Here is a 17,377-nt window from a genome sequence, read left to right as displayed (position 1 = left end):
GAACGAATCAAGGTGAATGCCCAAATAAGGGGCCCAAGAATGCGGTAACGCCATCGCCCAAGTTTGTAAGTCGCCCAGAATCTGAACGAATGGAGTATCATACAGTCGCCCAGAGCTGTTATTCTACTCTCATCCAAACCTTCAAGTCGCCCAAGGTATCAACAAACATAACGCATCGTGGTTATCAAGGAATGCAGTTATCAAGGCAGTTGTTAAAGTAACCTTATCACGTTCCACGACTCAAGAAATTCAATCGAAAGCGGTTGAACGATGAAAGATAATGGCAGCAGTTAAAAGGCAGTTTCATGACAAAATGGCCACTACAAAGAAAGTGGGTAGTTATAGGACGATCAAGCAGTTTTTAGGGTAGTTAATCACAAAGAGATCGTCTATGAGGTATAAAAGGGAGAAAGGACGCAGAAGCAAAGGACCGAATCCAAAACTCTCGAACAGAGAATATGTAATTTTCATTTCCTTAACTTTTAGACTTAAACGCTTTTTCTTTCTGTAACTCGTGTGCTTGCGCCCCTTGGAGGCACGCTGTTTTTCATTTCCAATTGTAAAGTTCATCGTCAATAAAAGAACACCCCTTTTTGGGACTTTGTCTCAAGAGGTTTCTCCCTTACACAATCGTCTGATCCTTTTTAATTGTTAGCGACTTAACCCGCGCGAAACATAAACTGCTTGCAAAACAACAAAAATCACAACTGACCATCACCCAAAAAATAATAATAATAATAATAATAATAAATAATAATAATAGTAATTTACCGATCAAGTTAAATTCAAGAGAACCCGGTTTTCGAAGGTAATGCTGAGGCCAATACATTATTAGTCATTAATACGCTTGAAAGAAAGAATACTGGTCAAACGAAATCCTATGCATGGACAAACTCACGTGATATCAAGTGGGCTCAAATGACACCACAATTTTATTTTAAAATAAATCTGTAAATTATTCAAACCTTATCCATTGCCAAGCCCAAAAGCACAAGCCAATGCCCCTTCACTTAACCAGGACCTGACTTTTCATTTGCATAATTACATTTAAATTTTAACATAAACCCCAGAGAGAAAGAGAGAGAATCAGAAATAATGTTGTTAGCAGTAACTATTCCCTTCCCAACCGAGGTGTGCCACAGCTCGTTCCCTGGCTGACTCACACATTTCTGTGGCAGTATTGCATTTCTCAGCCTTTTAGCCTCTCCAAACTTGACGTTCATACGTTGGGAGTGCTCTTCGCTGACAGTTTCTTGCTGTTTGAGCTCTTCTGATAATAAGTCCACAAGCTGCTTCTCCATCTCTTCCTTCAGATCAGGTAATCTTTTCCTCAATCTATTACAAGGAAAGTTTATATAATTTAATTCATCAAAAGATGATACCGAAAGGCATTAAAAATGATGATCATGCTCATGGATTCCTCGTAACATATCAATATTTAAATCACTGAAAAGAATTCTAATTCCTACCAGAAATCCCTTCCCAAGCTGCATTGGCAACAACATGCATATAGGCAGTTTTCATAACAAAAGATTATCACTAGTGATTTAACAATGTTTATGAGCAAAATATTTCCGAGTTTGGTACTGAACCTGCACGTTTTCTCTTGACAATAGTATCTACTCCATAATGATCCCAACCCAATGATGCTACCTAAGTCCATCATCAACTAGATTTTACCATTAACTGCTAGAATGATCAAGGCAATGAATCGAGGGTTTGTCTTTCAATAACATTATTGCTTAAATTTTATCTCCAGGCAATGAGTTAGGATACTCGAAAGGATAAAGAACTGAGATGAAAACTTACAAGGTAGAATAACAAGTCCAGTTGAGTGCCAACTTCAAAATTTTAGAACCATTTTATTGATTGCAGGAATGAAAAGGCAATCTAACTTTGTTTTCCAAGCTGATTCAGCCCAGTTCTTTGCCAAGTTCTAAATTTTTTTAAATATCATCAAGAAAGAACACCATAAGTCATAACCACATTCCTCCCTGGGTGAAAGGAGAGGGGTAAAAGGAAGTTTTATTTTATCGCATAGAATTATCACCTGGGACAGGAAAAAGTCGAAAGTGTTAATTCAAATAACTTTTCTAGTCCCCGACAAGACTGTACCAAATGGTAATGCATCTAGTAATCAAACATGCAATCTAAAAAACATACAAGGATACTAGTCTACTATTGTTGGATGAAAGAAGGGTTTACTAATTTTGATTGGCTAAGGCTTTTAAGGAGGACAACACTAATAGGGAGAAGGAAGTGAACAAAAGGAAACTTGTATTTCTCAACTTCAAAACTTACACACTTTTTTGGTTTGTTACAAAATGAAAGACACTACCCCTTTATATAGTGTTTACATGAAGCTTCTAGTCCACGCATTTTTCTAAAGAATCCTATACCACATATTTATATAAGACTTTTGGACCAAACATTGGACAAGATATTTTCCTAGTATACTCTAGATAGACTTTATAAGACCACATATTCTTCTTGACACATTATCACATTTATCACCACATATTTTGCTTAGATATTTACATGAATTTTTCTAGTAGATATTTATATAGATTTTTCTAAATAATGTTTATAGAAATACTAGACATGTTGGACTTTTTAATTGAATTGGGGCCTATGGGCAAAGTCCTTATGCCCATATTATTTAGTCCAAAAATCAAGTTTACTACTCAACATCCTTACTTAAACATGATTTTACTACACCAAGTAGAGTTCTTAACTTGCGGAACACGTCATGCTTGAGTGGCTTAGTGAGAATGTCGGAGATCTGCTCCTAGGAGGTTACATATTTCAGCTGCACTTCTTGCTTTGCAATACTTTCTTTTATGAAGTGATATCTTGTATCAATATGTTTGCTTCTATCGTGGAATATTGGATTCTTTGCCAATGCCAATATCATTTGTTATCAACATGGATTTCTGTTGGTTCTTCTTGTGATACTCCAATCGTCTCCAACAAGTTTCTAAGGCAAATCACATGGCAGACATTTGATGTAGCTGCAACATATTCAGCTTCACATGTAAATAGTGCTACGATCGATTGCTTCTTTAAGCTTCAAGTGAAAGTTGTGTCGCCCAAGTAAAACACATACCTAGTCGTATTCTTTCTATCATCACTGTCTCCGCCACAATCGCTGTCACTATATCCAACAAGTTTGAATTCATTAGATGATGAATAGATTAAGCCATAATCAAGCGTTCCTTTGATGTAGTGAAAAATTCTCTTTGCAGCTTTCATATGAGTCATGGTAGGTGTCTCTATATAACAACCAATAAGTCCAACTTAAAAAAGGATATCTAGTCTTGTGTACGTCAGGTAATTTAGACTTCTAACAAAACTCTTAAAAAGTGTTGGGTTTATTTTTTCACCTTCATCATTCTTCGACAATTTGGTTTCGTATTCGATGGGGGTGCATATAGGCTTGCAATCCTCCATATTGAATTTCTTTAGAATTTCTTTTACATATCCTGCTTGTGAGATAAAGATACAATCCTCCATTTGCTTTACCTCAATCGTAAGATAGTAGGCCATCAGACCAATATCCGTCATCTCAAATTCTTGAGCCATGGTCCTCTTAAACTCAGTGATCATACTTTGATTATTTCCTAGGGTGATTCTGCAAGTATAGGGACCTATGTCACAGGTCCTTGCCAGACTAAGACACTGAGGTGGGGCCTCAGCAATTTTTTTTTAATCACATGGGGGTCCAGCCTCTACAGTGAGGTGTCTGTGAGACACCTATGAAACTTTTCCCTGTACGTAGGGATTAAATCTATTTCCTATGAAAATAAGATCATCTACATACAAACAAACAAGCAAAATATATCATTTCTCATTTATCTTTGTATAAAGGGCATACTTGTAAGGGGATTTTGTGAAATCATTTTCTAGAAAATACTTGTCAATTCTACTATTCCATGCCGTTGGAGCTTGTTTCAACCTATATAAAGCTTTTTTTAGTTTTAAAACTTTACCTTCATGTCTTTTTATTTTATAACTCACTGGTTGCTCCACATAAATTTTTTCTTCGAGATAACCATTTAGAAAAGTTGATTTCACATCCATTTGAAATATCTTCTACTTATTTAGCGCTGCAAGAGAGATAATTAATCTTATGGTTTCTAAACGAGCAACAGGAGCAAATACCTCTTCATAATCAATTCCCGACCGTTGGTTGTAGACTTTGACAACCAATCTTGCTTTATATCTTTCTACTTCTCCTTTAGCGTTCTTCTTTGCCTTGTACACCCACTTAACTCCAATTGCTCTCTTTCCTTTGGGAAGAGTTATCAGCTTCCACGTGTCATTTTTCTCAATAGCTTTAATCTCTTCACATGGCATCTCTCCATCTTTTATTTTGCACCGCTTCTTTATACCATATTGGCTCATAATCGACAAAAAGACAAAAGAGTGTGAGATCATTTTGATTTTATGTTACCTCATATAGCTATTGTAGGCTCCTCATCCGTGGTGTCCTTTCGCTTGATCTTTCTCCTTGTGAAGATGATAGAGAAGTATCTACATAAGTAGGTGATAGAGGTGGACTGATAAGCTCTTGCTGCTCTCCATTCTCTTGTTTGTCTTCCTCAAAAAATGGTAAGAAGTCATAGTCCTCTTCTTGGACACTCCAATCTCAAGCTCTTTCTTCATCAAACTCAACATCTCTACTTATGGTGATATTCTCCTTGCTTGGATTATACAACTTGTAGCCTTTAGAATGAAAGTCATAGCTGATAAAGACATACCTTTCGCTTTTGTCATCTAACTTGGACCGCTTTTGATCTGGTACATGAGCATATGCAATGCTCCCAAATACTCGTATGTGAGAGATGCTGGACTTTTTTCCACTCCATGCTTCTTGTGGTGTCTTATTCCACACACTTCTAGAAGCCGATCGATTAGACAATTACACAAAGCAATTAACAGCTTCGGCCCAAAGTTCTTTGGGTAATCTCTTTCTTTTGAGCATACAACAGGCCATGTTAAGAATAGATCCATTCTTTCTTTCCACGACTCCATTTTGTTGTGGAGAGTATGGAACCGTCAATGGACGACGAATTCCATTCTCCTCACAATATTTCTCAAACTCTCTAGAGGTGAATTCTGCTCCTCCATCTGATCTCATAGCTTTTATGCTATAGCTACTTCTTTTTCAACAAGAGCTTTAAACCTTTAGAAACTTCTAAAATATTTCGATTTTTGTTTGAGAAAATAGACCCCAAGTCTTGATACTAAAATCATTAAAAAAAAAAAAAGAACAAAGTAATTGTTCTTACCAAGGGAGTTTGGATTGATTGGCCTACAAACATTCGAGTGTACAAGTTCTAGAGGCTTCTTAGCTCTGGTAGATACTTCTTTTGGAAAACTTTTCCTCGAATGCTTTCCAAGTAAGCATTCTTCACATAATTGATCCACATGATTTATTGGAGGTAAACATTTCACTATCTTCTTCTTACTCAACAACTTTAAGCCTCCAAAATTAAGATATCCAAATATCAAGTGCCAAAGTCAAGATAAATCTTTAAAACAAGTTTTTAAGCATTTAGCAACATCATTTTGAATGATTAACGTAAATATTCTATTTCTTGTCATAAGGACTTTGGCAATCAAATTTTCTCTTTGATATCTTATTGAAAGACTACGATCTTTCAAATGAATATCATAGCTCTCTTCTAAAAGTTGTCCCAAACTTAAAATATTACTCTTCATATAGGGCACATAATAGACATTTGAGATAAATTGATGTGTATCATTTTTTCAAGCGGATCAAGATTTTACCTTTTTCTTTCACTGGGATCTTGGATTCATCTCGAAAGGTAATGTTTTTGCTTACTAATTCATCAAACTCCACAAACATTTTTTTCTTCCACACATATGGTGGCTTGCTCCTATATCCAATTATCAAATGTTCTTTTCTCTGCTCTCTTCACCTTTGTAAGCCAACAGTAGTGCAAGATCCATTTTACTCTCTCGACAAGCGTAATTGGCTTTCTCCTCAATTTGGTTAGTAATAATTCTTCATTCTGAAACATAATGACAATTTTTTTGTTAATTGTAACATTTAATTTAAGATTTGTCATACCATGGCCCTTCATTTTGCCTCATACATTTTCCTCTTCCACGACTTCTAGTGGAAATTGAGTTTTGTGTTCTTTCCTCCTTGTAGAATGTACTTCTTCCTCGATCTTGGCCTCGTCCTCTTCCTCTTTGGCTTCTTCTACTACCGAACCTTCATTCACCCTCGTTCAAAGTGAGCTTTGTTTGAAGAGCTTGCTCTAATGGCTCTTCTTTCACCTTCTTCTTTAGTCTTTCCTCATAGGCTTATAAAGATCCCATGAGTTTATTGACACTCATACTATCTAGATCTTTAGATTCCTCAATGGCTACAACTATGTAGTTAAATTTACAATCTAAAGACCTAAGTATCTTCTCAATTACTCGAGTGTCGTTCAACTTTTCTCCATTCCTCTTTAATTGATTCACAATAGCCAATACTCTAGAAAAGTAATCAGAAATTAATTCTGATTCTTTCATATGTAAAGCTTCAAACTCACTTTGAAGTATTTGGAGTCGAACCTTTTTCACCTTCTCACTCCTTTGTGAGAGTTTTGCAAGATCTCTCATGTTTCCTTACTTGTAGTAACACAAGCTACTTTCTCGAACATGCCTTCATCAAAGGCTTGATAGATGAGGGTGAGCACCTTCTTATCCTTCTTCCTTGCATACTTCAAACTATCCCTTTGTGCTTGGGATAGAGCGACCTCGTCTTGTGGCTCCGTGTAGCCTTTCTCTACGATCTCCCATGCATCTTGCGATTCGACCAACGCTTTCATCCTTATGATCCAATTGTCGTAGTTATCCTTGTTAAATTGGGGGAGTTGAAAAGAATCAGCCACTTGCCATTTTTTACAAGAACCTTAGGGCTTTGATACCAATTTGTTGGAGGAAAGAGGGGTTTACTAACTTGAATTGGCTAAGGCTTTTAAGGAGGACGACACTAATAGGAAGAATGAAATGAACAAAAGGAAACTTGTATTTCTCAATTTCAAGACTTACATACTTTTTTGGCTTGTTACAAAATGGAGGACACTACTCCTTTATATAGTGTTTACATGAAACTTCTGGTCCATACATTTTTCTAGAGAATCCTAGACCACATATTTACGTAAGACTTTTGGACCACACATTGGACAAGATATTTTCCTGGAATACTCTAAATAGACTTTATAAGACCACATATTCTTATTGACACATTACCTCATTTATCACCACATATTTTGCTTAGATATTTACATGAATTTTTCTAGTAGATATTTATATAGATTTTTCTAGATAATGTTTTTTTTTCTAGAAATACTAGGCATGTTGGGCTATTCAATTGAATTGGGGCCTATGGGCAAAGTCCTTAAGCCCATATTATTTAGTTCAAAAATCAAGTTTACTATTCAACAATTATTACAAATGCCAAGAATCATTTCAATGCTTATTCTTTGTTGTTGTTCTTATTATTATATTTATTTGCCCCGACTGGGCAAGGAAAATACTGCATGGACAGATGTTTCATGGCTAACAGTTCAATACTACATTGACATTAAACACTGACCACTTTCAGGCAATAAGAGGCTAAACCTCCAAACAAAAGAATGAAAGTATTTTACTATGTAGATCACAAGAAAATTAACTAGAGAAGACCCTCTCTAATTTGGCCCAATTGAATTAGCAGACGAGAGACTTTGCTCGGCTTTTAGTTAATTGATATGAATGAATAGTAAAACTGACCCATGTTATACAAAAGGGGGGAAGAGAGAGATGTTTATTGTAAAAGAATATTTATCTCCAATGAATGGAGCATTTGGACGAGTATAATAGGTGCCTACTTGTACAAATAACGTCTAGCCAACTCAAAATTATCCAAGATGTTCATCCTTTATCATTAAACCCTAATTGTTAACTTTTAAATCAAGTTTTCTCAGAAAATGCATACATCTCTTTGTAATTCTGGTGTCCACATTAACCTTTTTATGGAGTTCGTGGTGGCCATAATGGGAGGTAGGTAGGTAAAACTCAATAGCTATAGAAACACAAGGTAAGTTCTCATAATTTGCAAAAATAAGTTGCAATCTATCTTCATTTCGACAAGGCCGATAAAAACGTGACAAGGCTTGCATGCCTCTTTTAAATAAAATCGGGGATACTTTACAACCAATGGATTTATCAAGAAAATGAAACCAATAACTCACAACAACATGACCTTCGTTAAATGAATATTATTTAAAAGTGATGCCATCATTGTAGAGAACCACAAAGTAGAGTCTTTATACGACAGGGACGTGGAGAAGGAATTAGGATAATAAGATGTACGCTAGCATTAATAAGCAAGCTAATTTGATTCCTCAAACAATGCAAACGAGGATATAGTTTTCAAATTTCACTGATTAGTTTACAGATTAATCACTATAGTATCAGAGAATCCACTGATTGTATTGACCATTTAACCTAGATAGGATATCTTCAATCTTCTTAGGGTCCGTTTGATTGCAAAAATGGAATTGAATTGAATTGAAAACGAATTTCAAGGAATTGAATTGCCTAAAAATTATTTTCTTGAGAATTGTAAATTATTATGTTTGATTGATATAATTTTTCACGTGAAAAATGTTAAAATAAAAGTGTTTTTTTATGTTCGTTTGACTTTATTTTACATGAAAATTGTCAATTAAATGGATGAAATTTATTGGTATTGGAAATGAAATTTGTTTCCATTGCCAAAATCAAAAAATTTTTAAAAAATAAAAAAATCAAGAAATTTAGCTATCTTTGGGTGTTCGTTTGACTTTGTTTTATATGAAATTTGTCAACTAAAGGGAAATATTTTTTTACAATATTTCTTAGAATTTGTTTCCATTACAAAAAAAATAAATAAATAAAAAATTGCTACAATACCCGAAAAAACCAATTCCCACCATATATGGTGGGAATTTGTTTTTCATGAAAACATGAAAAATCATACTTTCCAAGACAATCAAGAATTGAAATTCCATGGAAATAATTGTACTACCAAACAACAACAAAATGGAAAAGATGAAATTGGAATTCCATTTCCATGTAATTCCATGCTATCAAACATTGCCTTAGTTTTTTTTATTGTCATCTGTCCCCTCCCTGAATTCACAGAGATTTGCTACAATTGCGCATCATGGAAGTTTTTATAGATAAGTGTATGGAATTAAGAAGAATGAATTGTATATATTCTGTCCTTAAAATTCTACTTCCTTCCAAATTTTATGCAAAAAGTAACCTGCACAGTTATTCAATTTGCTTCATTTAACTTTTAGCAAACTACTCCTCAAAAGAGTGCAGTTTATCATCCATTTTGCTGGTTCATTATAGCAAATCAAACCGAGAATGAATTAAGCCCATTGCACAACAAGTACTTTTCTTTTAAATGAAGTAAACCCGGACAAGCAGTTCTTACACACAAATAATATCAATGGCCTTGGTTTTATAATCAGCATGTAATTATGGTTTCCATTAAAAGGGTGAAAAACTTTCTCACCTTCCCATGAATTAATGCAGAAGGAATAATTGTTACAGCACAAAATTGAAAAACATACAAGTAATTGAAAAGAAAAAAAAACACAGATTCGATTCTTCCAAATCAACAAAGAATTTATAACCTAAAATAACATGGAAACCTTAAAAATACCAAACAATGCATGGTAATTTCAATGGAAAATAGCAAATAATCAGATAGATCATGTTTAAAATTGAAATTAGATTAGAAAAGCGTTGAATGTCGCATACCTGGGGCCATCTGAAGAAAGGATTGAGGAGAAGGACAATCACACATGTAAGAAGTACAAGAAGCTGAAACGCCTTGCAATGTCAGACCCTTCTTGAATTTCCAATACAAAGCAGGCCCAGATACACAAAGTGCAGTTACTACTGCAAATATCGCTAAACATCCTAAGCAAGTCCTAGATCTCTTGCTCATCTCTCTCCCTCTCTTTTTTTTGATCTGTAAATGTAAATTTTCATTGATCAAAAATTTTCATACACAAGTACACCAGGCATATCCGGGCAAACAAAAGCCAATATCACATACAACTACTTCGGGCACACCCAAGAGATACAAAATAAGTGAAGTGTGTAACAAATTAATGACCCAACACTAAGGACTCGAAATGAATCAAGACATCCGAATACAAAGAGAACATAACTTTGTATACATGTGTCTTGATCCCTCTTACAATGCAATCCAAGTTAGGCGAAAGGTCTTCAAAAATCTTCCTATTACGTGTTAACCAAATGTAATAGACGATACTTGCGAGCGCAATCCTCTTTGCCTTGCTTTGCCATGATGTCCCACAAGCTTCTTTTTTCAACCACTTAAGAACGCTAGCAATTGTTGACATAGATCTTTTGATGGCGAGCACTATCTAATATTCTCCCACAAGGACGAAGTGAAAGAACATTCAAATAATAGGTGACATCCCATTTCCGCCATATGGCCACAAAAAAACACAATTATGATCAATATCCAAAAAATGCAATTTGTCTTTCGTCAAGAGTTTAGATTGAACCCCTAACCAAAGCAAAAAAGAGTGCTTCGGAGTAATGCAAGATTTCCAAACATCATCTGCCTAGACCTTCCTTGAACCTTTCGGCCTGAAGAAGTGATAGGCAGATTTTGGGCTGAATTTTTCACCTATCGACCAGCCTCTAAATCTATCTAGATTTTCCTATTTTCGGTCCCTTTCTTGTGCAGCCACAGCCCGCTGTATTGAGGTAATTCTTGCAGCCACAAACAGATTTATTTCTCTCTCCCTGATAGAATGAATAGCCTGTCGATAAGAAAAAACCTGGGGGCCAACAACATTTTCCAACAATATATCTCTGATTTCCAATAGTTTTTTGAAGAGTAGAAAGTGATTTTTTCTAGGAAGAACATTCCAAATACAAGTCCCTTTAAGATAAACTTGATGCACCCAACGCATCTATAGCGTGTCCTTTTTATATTGAATATTCCAAAGAGATTTAGCAAGTAAAGATAAATTCCAACTCTTCATGTCTTTCAACCCAAGACCCCCTTCCTCTTTTGGTAAGCAAACATCTTTCCAAGCAACCAAAGGTTTTCTGGATCCCCAAATAAATTTTCGGCAAAGACTACTAATTCTCGAATTAATTGTAGCCAGGATAGAAAAAATAGAATGCCAAAAGCATTCCACGCCTTGAAGCACCGACCTAACAAGTTCCACTTTACCCGCATAAGATAAAGGTGAGCAATTCCAAGCTCGAATATAAGCTGCAATTTTATCAAGGAATGGAGCATAACAACTCACTTTGAGCTTCTCTGAAGCAAGAGGAATACCCAAGTAACGGAAAGGCATAGTACCTTTTGGGAAATTGATGAGTTCAATGATATTATCAAGCTCATGCCCATAAATCCCAGCTGTATATAAGCTGGATTTTAAAGTTTTGATCTTCAAACCCGATGTAAAATAAAAGTTCGCAAGGCAATTCATAAGAATTTGCACCGACATGAAATCTCCCCTTGCAAAGAGCATCAAGTCATCCGCAAAAGTCAAATGAGTTATCTTTAAGGGACCACGTTTAGGGTGATAATTGAATTCACTATCATTTGTAGCATCCTTGATCATTCTAGAAAAATATTCAAGACAAAGCACGAATAAAAAGGGGCATAGCGGATCCCTTGCCGAAGACCTTTTCCACCTTTAAAGAAACCATGAATACTCTCATTCAAAGCTATGAAATATGTTGGAGAGGTAACACATTCCATAACCCATTGTGATATGATCCGGGATAGGCGTCGAACTACCAAAGATTTATTGAATGTTAGCGAGCGGTTGAGACCAAGGTTGGAGCGTATTTGGAGGCTAAAAAAGATTGATAAAGATGGAAAATCTCATGATCAAGCTTTGGAATTCAAAATGTGGGAATTAACATGCAATGTAACAAGTTTTATGATTGGCAGGAAGAGACTAAGTGCAAAGTCAGGTTTGATCACAGCCAATAAAATCATGCAATCAAGCGTCAAGGTTACAGGGCTGTAAATGATGATGTTTGCAAGTTTAAGGTCGAGTTACATGTTGGTCATAAAGGCAAAATCACGTTCGATGCATTAGATTCAAAGTTTTGGACGATATATGAAAAAACGAGTAGCGTGGATTGAAATAGGCATAACTTTTAGCTCGAGTGTCGGATTTTTGCCCATGAGTGCAATCTGAAATCGTTACGAATTTTGCACGAGGAGGAGGATGTTTCAAAAATTAAACTATGCGACCGCATAGGATATTCACGAGACAAAATTGAAGGCTGAAGAATGAACTATGTGACTGCATAGATATATACTATCCGATTGCATAGTATATTTTTCGAGACAAAATTTTCCTTTTTCACGAGAAGGTTTATTTTAGTTAAAACTCTTGTTTTTGGTAACTTTATTATTCTTAGGATTCTTGTGCTTGTTTTTACCATATCCTTAGGAGTATTTTTCAATTTTAATTAGGTTTTATAGTTTTAGTATAAATATGTTTTATTTCTTCAATTGGAAAGAGACTTTTATCATGAATTGAATGAAGATTTTCCTTTCAAAGCTTTTGCTTCAAAATACCGAACTTATCAAGATTTAATATCTTCTGGCGTTCAAACAAATCATCGAGTTAGATTCTTTGGGTTCTGTAATCAAAAGGTCCTTTACATTGTCATTATCGTTGGTTTGTTTGATTCATTAATTCTTTGGATCAAATTCACAAATCCAGAGGAGATTTCAAGATTATGTGATTAAGAGATCGTTTGTTTCATATACGTTCAGTTGCTTAGTTCACTTTTTCGGGTCGATTTCTAAACGTTGATCATTATTTGGGCATTTTCTAAAATTCATAAGGATCCTTATGTTGACGTGTTTAATGTAAGTAGTTGGGAGAGACAGGAGCCTAGGAGGGGAATTTGTGATGCATATTAAGTTGGTGGTGACATTGATGAGGTACAAGGATTGATGAATAAATATGATAGATTTGAAAGGAGGATATGGGAGATCGGCATGAATGGGAGTTTAGAGAGGGGCCTAGAAGTTGTAGTGGAGTTGATTATCAAATGGAAAAAAAAAAAAAAAACTTTTGTGTGAAGTGTGCAGGTAGTACATCAAGCAAAAAGGTTGGGTTGGATTATAAGCAAGAATTCTCCTAGATTCGTGAATTGTTAAATTTTCAAATTAATCACGTGAAGGAAAAGGAGAGTAGAGGAGACATTAGTGTGGTGATTGGTTGCGAGAAAAAAGGAGAAAAATCGCAAGAGGGTGAAAAGGGCAAAGTAGTTAAATTGGAAGTGAAGTTACGTGATGAAAAGGAGGAAAAGTCTTCGGAGGTGAAAAGGGAATCGGAAGTGAGCTTGCATGAAGAGGAGATTAAAATTGAGAAAGCGTTCACGATAACTAACAATTCCCTTCCTATGTTGAATAATTCTATTTTGCAGGTTACCGAAGATTTAATTCCAGAATATAATCCTATTGGAATACCACCTGACCCAAGAATTGAGCCTCGGTTTGGACATCAACTTGTGGATAAAAGTCAACAACAATGCCTTGCTTTGGAATTATCATATATACCAGAGATTGAATTTGTGACTCTCGAGGAGACAACGGAGTTTCAAATGCAATGGAAGGCATTTGTTTGCAAGGAGTTCATATGCCGTGGGTTGAAAGACAAAGTTGAATTGTTGGGAAAAATACATCCGTTTGAATTGACGTTACTATAGTTACCTAGGCCAGGTAAAGAAAGGAAAGAGCATAGAGGGTCACCAAGTGAAATCATTATTGGAGCATCATATACTTGCAAGAAGAAGCCATTGAAACATGTACGCTTTGATCATTGAGAAGGTGATTGGGTTTTTATATACAAGAGGTGGATGAGGATTCAAAAGTGATCCAAATTGCACCCTAGGGGTGACAGGCCATTTGATGTTCTTGCATTGATTGGAGACAAGGGTTACATCTTAGATCAGGATTCGAGGACAAATCTTTTCGAAGAGAGAGGGGATGATATGATTCGGGATAGGCCTCGAACTACCAAAGATTTATTGAATGTTGGCAAGCGATTGAGACCAATGTTGGAGCGTATTTGGAGGCCAAAAAGGGTTGATAAAGATGGCAAATCTCATGATCAAGTTTTGGAATTCAAAATGTGGGTATTGACGTGCAATGTAACAAGTTCGATGATTGACAAGAAGAGACTAAGTGCAAAGTCGGGTTTGATCACATCCAATAAAATCATGCAATCAAGCATCAAGGTTACGGGGCTACAAATGATGATGCTTGCAAGCTTAAGGTCGAGTCACATGTTGGTCATAAAGGAAAATCATGTTCGATGTATTGGATTCAAAGTTTTAGACGATATATGGAAAAACGAGTAGTGTGGATTAAAATGGGCATAACTTTTAGCTCAAGTGTCAGATTTTTGCCCATAAGTACAATCTAAAATCATTATGAAATTCTGCACAAGGAGGAAGATGTTTCAAAAATTAAACTATGCGACCGCATAGGATATTCTCGAGAAAAAATTGAAGGCTAAAGAATGAACTATCCGACTGTATGGATATACACTATGTGACCGTATAGTATATTTTTCGAGACAAAATTTTCCTTTTTCGTGAGAAAGTTTATTTTAGTAAAAACTCTTGTTTTTGGTAACTTTATTATTCTTAGGATTCTTGTGCACGATTTTCCCATATCCTTGGGTGTATTTTCCAATTTTAATTAGGTTTTATAGTTTTAGTATAAATATGTTTTATTTCTTCAATTGTAAAGAGACTTTTATCATAAATTGAATGGCGATTTTCCTCTCGAAGCTTTTGCTTCAAAATACCGAACTTATCAAGATTTAATATTTTGTGCCGTTCAAACAAATCATCGGGTTAGATTTTTTGGGTTGTGTAATCAAAAGGTCCTTCATATCGTCGTTATCATTAGGTTGTTTGATTCATTAATTCTTTGGGTCAAATCCACGAATCCGGAGGAGATTTCAAGATTATGTGATTAAGAGGTCGTTTGTTTCATATATGTTTAGTTGCTTAGTTCACTTTTGCGGGTCGATTCCTAAACCTTGATCATTATTTGGGCGTTCTTGAGATCCATTGTCAATTCCCGTGGGTTCGCTAGCAACCTTGCTAACCGAGTTTGCATCACATTGTATAAATCTCGAAGGAAAGTACAACCCTTCAAGTACACCTTTAAGAAAATCCAAACTTAACGAATCATAGGCTTTCCTAATATCAATTTTTAGGAGGCATCTTGGAGTAACCCTCTTTCTATTATACTGTCTCATAAGTTCTTGGGAAAGATGAATATTTTTCGTCATACTCCTACCTTCAATAAAAGCGACTCGTGCTTGATCCACAATGTCCCCTAAGATAGGCCTCAATCTAGAAGCAAGGATTTTAGTAATCACTTTATAGATAACATTACAACAAGATATCGGCATATAATCCCCAACACTAGGTGCTTGACTTGACTTTGGCACCAAAGCAATGACCGTATGGTTGATTTGTTTGAGGATAGATCCCGATGAAAAGAATTCCATGATAGCCTCTACAAAATCATGTTCAATATACCCCCATGCATTTTTGAAAAAACTTGAAGTGTAACCATCTAGTTAGAGAGATTTATCATCTCCAATCCCGAAGAGAGCTTCTTTGATCTCATCACTAGAATGTCCCGAATCAATGAGTTGCCTTGTTCCAAAGATACTAAAGGCCCCTTGCTAATAATGTCCATGTCAATCGACCGAACCGACTCTTTTTTTCCCAGTAAGGTATATAAATTGACAAATTCCAAAGCAACTTGGTCTAGTGAAGTAATATGCATCCCATCCTCCTTAAGAATGGTAGCAATAAAGTTTCTCCTTATGTTCCTTTTCACCACCGAGTGAAAGAATTTTGTACACTTATCACTTTGCTCGAGGAAAATGCACTTAGCTTGTTGATAATAAAAGCTTTGTTCCGCTTCACATAATCCCACGGCTTTCTTTCTCAATCTTGCCACCGTAAGTTGATAATGCTTATTCTTAGGTTGACATGGAGTATAAGTTGGGCAGCCTCCAATTCACTTTTAGCCTCATTAGCTCGAGTAGAAATGTGCCCAAAGTGCTTAACATTAAGCTCCTTCAATGCCCCCTTTAATTTGCACAACTTCTTACAAAGAATAAATTGCTTTGTTCCCACCACATTAAAATTCCAGGTTGCTCGGACAATATCATGGAAGTCCTCATGGTTTCTCCACATGTTAAAGAATATAATTGATTTTCTAGTATTCACCATACGATCACGAATGGACACAATGCATGGAGAATGGTCGAAAAGGCACCCGGATGGTAAAAAATCAGCAAAGACATACGCACCATTTTGTACCCAAATATCATTCACCATGGCCCTATCAATTTTGCTCTACATCGAATTATTAGTCCATGTATAAAGACCACCAATGGAGCACACATCCGTGAGACCAACATAAAGACAACAATTAGCAAAATCCTTAATTTCATAAGTATTTACTTCCGCCCCATTGCTTTTCTCTCCATCTCTACAAGTAAGAATAGAGGTTGTTGGGATCCAAGTATCTAATAGTGTAGCATTAAATGGGACTTTTAGGATTTATCTGCTCTAAATAAATAATTATACGCGTCGAGAGTTTTGGGAGGGATGCAGTCGGTTGGGTCGGTTAATTGCATGGCCATTTCTCTAGTTTCCTTTAAGTTCAATTTCTACCCTCCCTCCTTCTCCCTCTCTCGTTCTTCTTTTATTTCTTTCTTTTTTTTAACAGTTGTACCAGGTCATACAATTAGTACTGTCATTCCTTACACTTAATACAAACCATAATTGTATTATCAAATGTAAGAAGCACGAAAAACGAGTAGTTGTAAATTCATTAGCTATTCGTATATAATACGTATTCAAATTTGGGTACTATATGATAAATTCCGATAGATATCAAATATGTATTTTTGTAAAATAATTATTATTTTACATCTTAATATTGTGTAAATTTTCAATGGATATCGAATAGGAATTTTTTTAATTATTTTCAAATATATTAGGATAGGTAAAGAGAAGTTTTGTTGAGTTTAAATTCTATTAAAATTCATTATCATTGGCTATACATTGACAAAATATTTTTACTTAATAGATAAATATTTTTTATTTACAATAATTTATTGAATATAGATACTATTTATTGAAAATACACAGTTAAAGTTTTAATTTAATTGACAACTATTGTTTTGTAATAGTTGAAAAATATATTATATTACTAAAAACAAATATTAGTATTAAATATCTATTCAGAAGGACA

At 35.3% G+C, this 17,377-nt stretch overlaps 1 protein-coding gene and 1 pseudogene across 1 annotated transcript; both read right to left on the bottom strand.

Annotated features, from left to right (window-relative positions):
- Positions 1-450: 450 nt before the first annotated feature.
- On the bottom strand, positions 451-10,009 carry LOC111389194 (annotated as a pseudogene).
- Positions 10,010-15,107: 5,098 nt separating this feature from the next.
- On the bottom strand, positions 15,108-15,611 carry LOC111389190. The gene has a single exon (XM_023014081.1). The coding sequence runs from the start codon at positions 15,609-15,611 to the stop codon at positions 15,108-15,110; it is 504 nt and encodes a 167-aa protein (XP_022869849.1).
- Positions 15,612-17,377: the final 1,766 nt, after the last annotated feature.

This window comes from Olea europaea, unplaced genomic scaffold, assembly GCF_002742605.1.
Source record: "Olea europaea var. sylvestris unplaced genomic scaffold, O_europaea_v1 scaffold568, whole genome shotgun sequence".
Classification (NCBI taxonomy): Eukaryota; Viridiplantae; Streptophyta; class Magnoliopsida; order Lamiales; family Oleaceae; genus Olea; species Olea europaea.
This window is presented reverse-complemented; position numbering and strand designations above follow the sequence as displayed.

Bases quoted from the DNA above. Each gene is read 5' to 3' on its own strand.
- LOC111389190 (XM_023014081.1), bottom strand. From the start codon at position 15,611: ATGGAATTCTTTTCATCGGGATCTATCCTCAAACAAATCAACCATACG.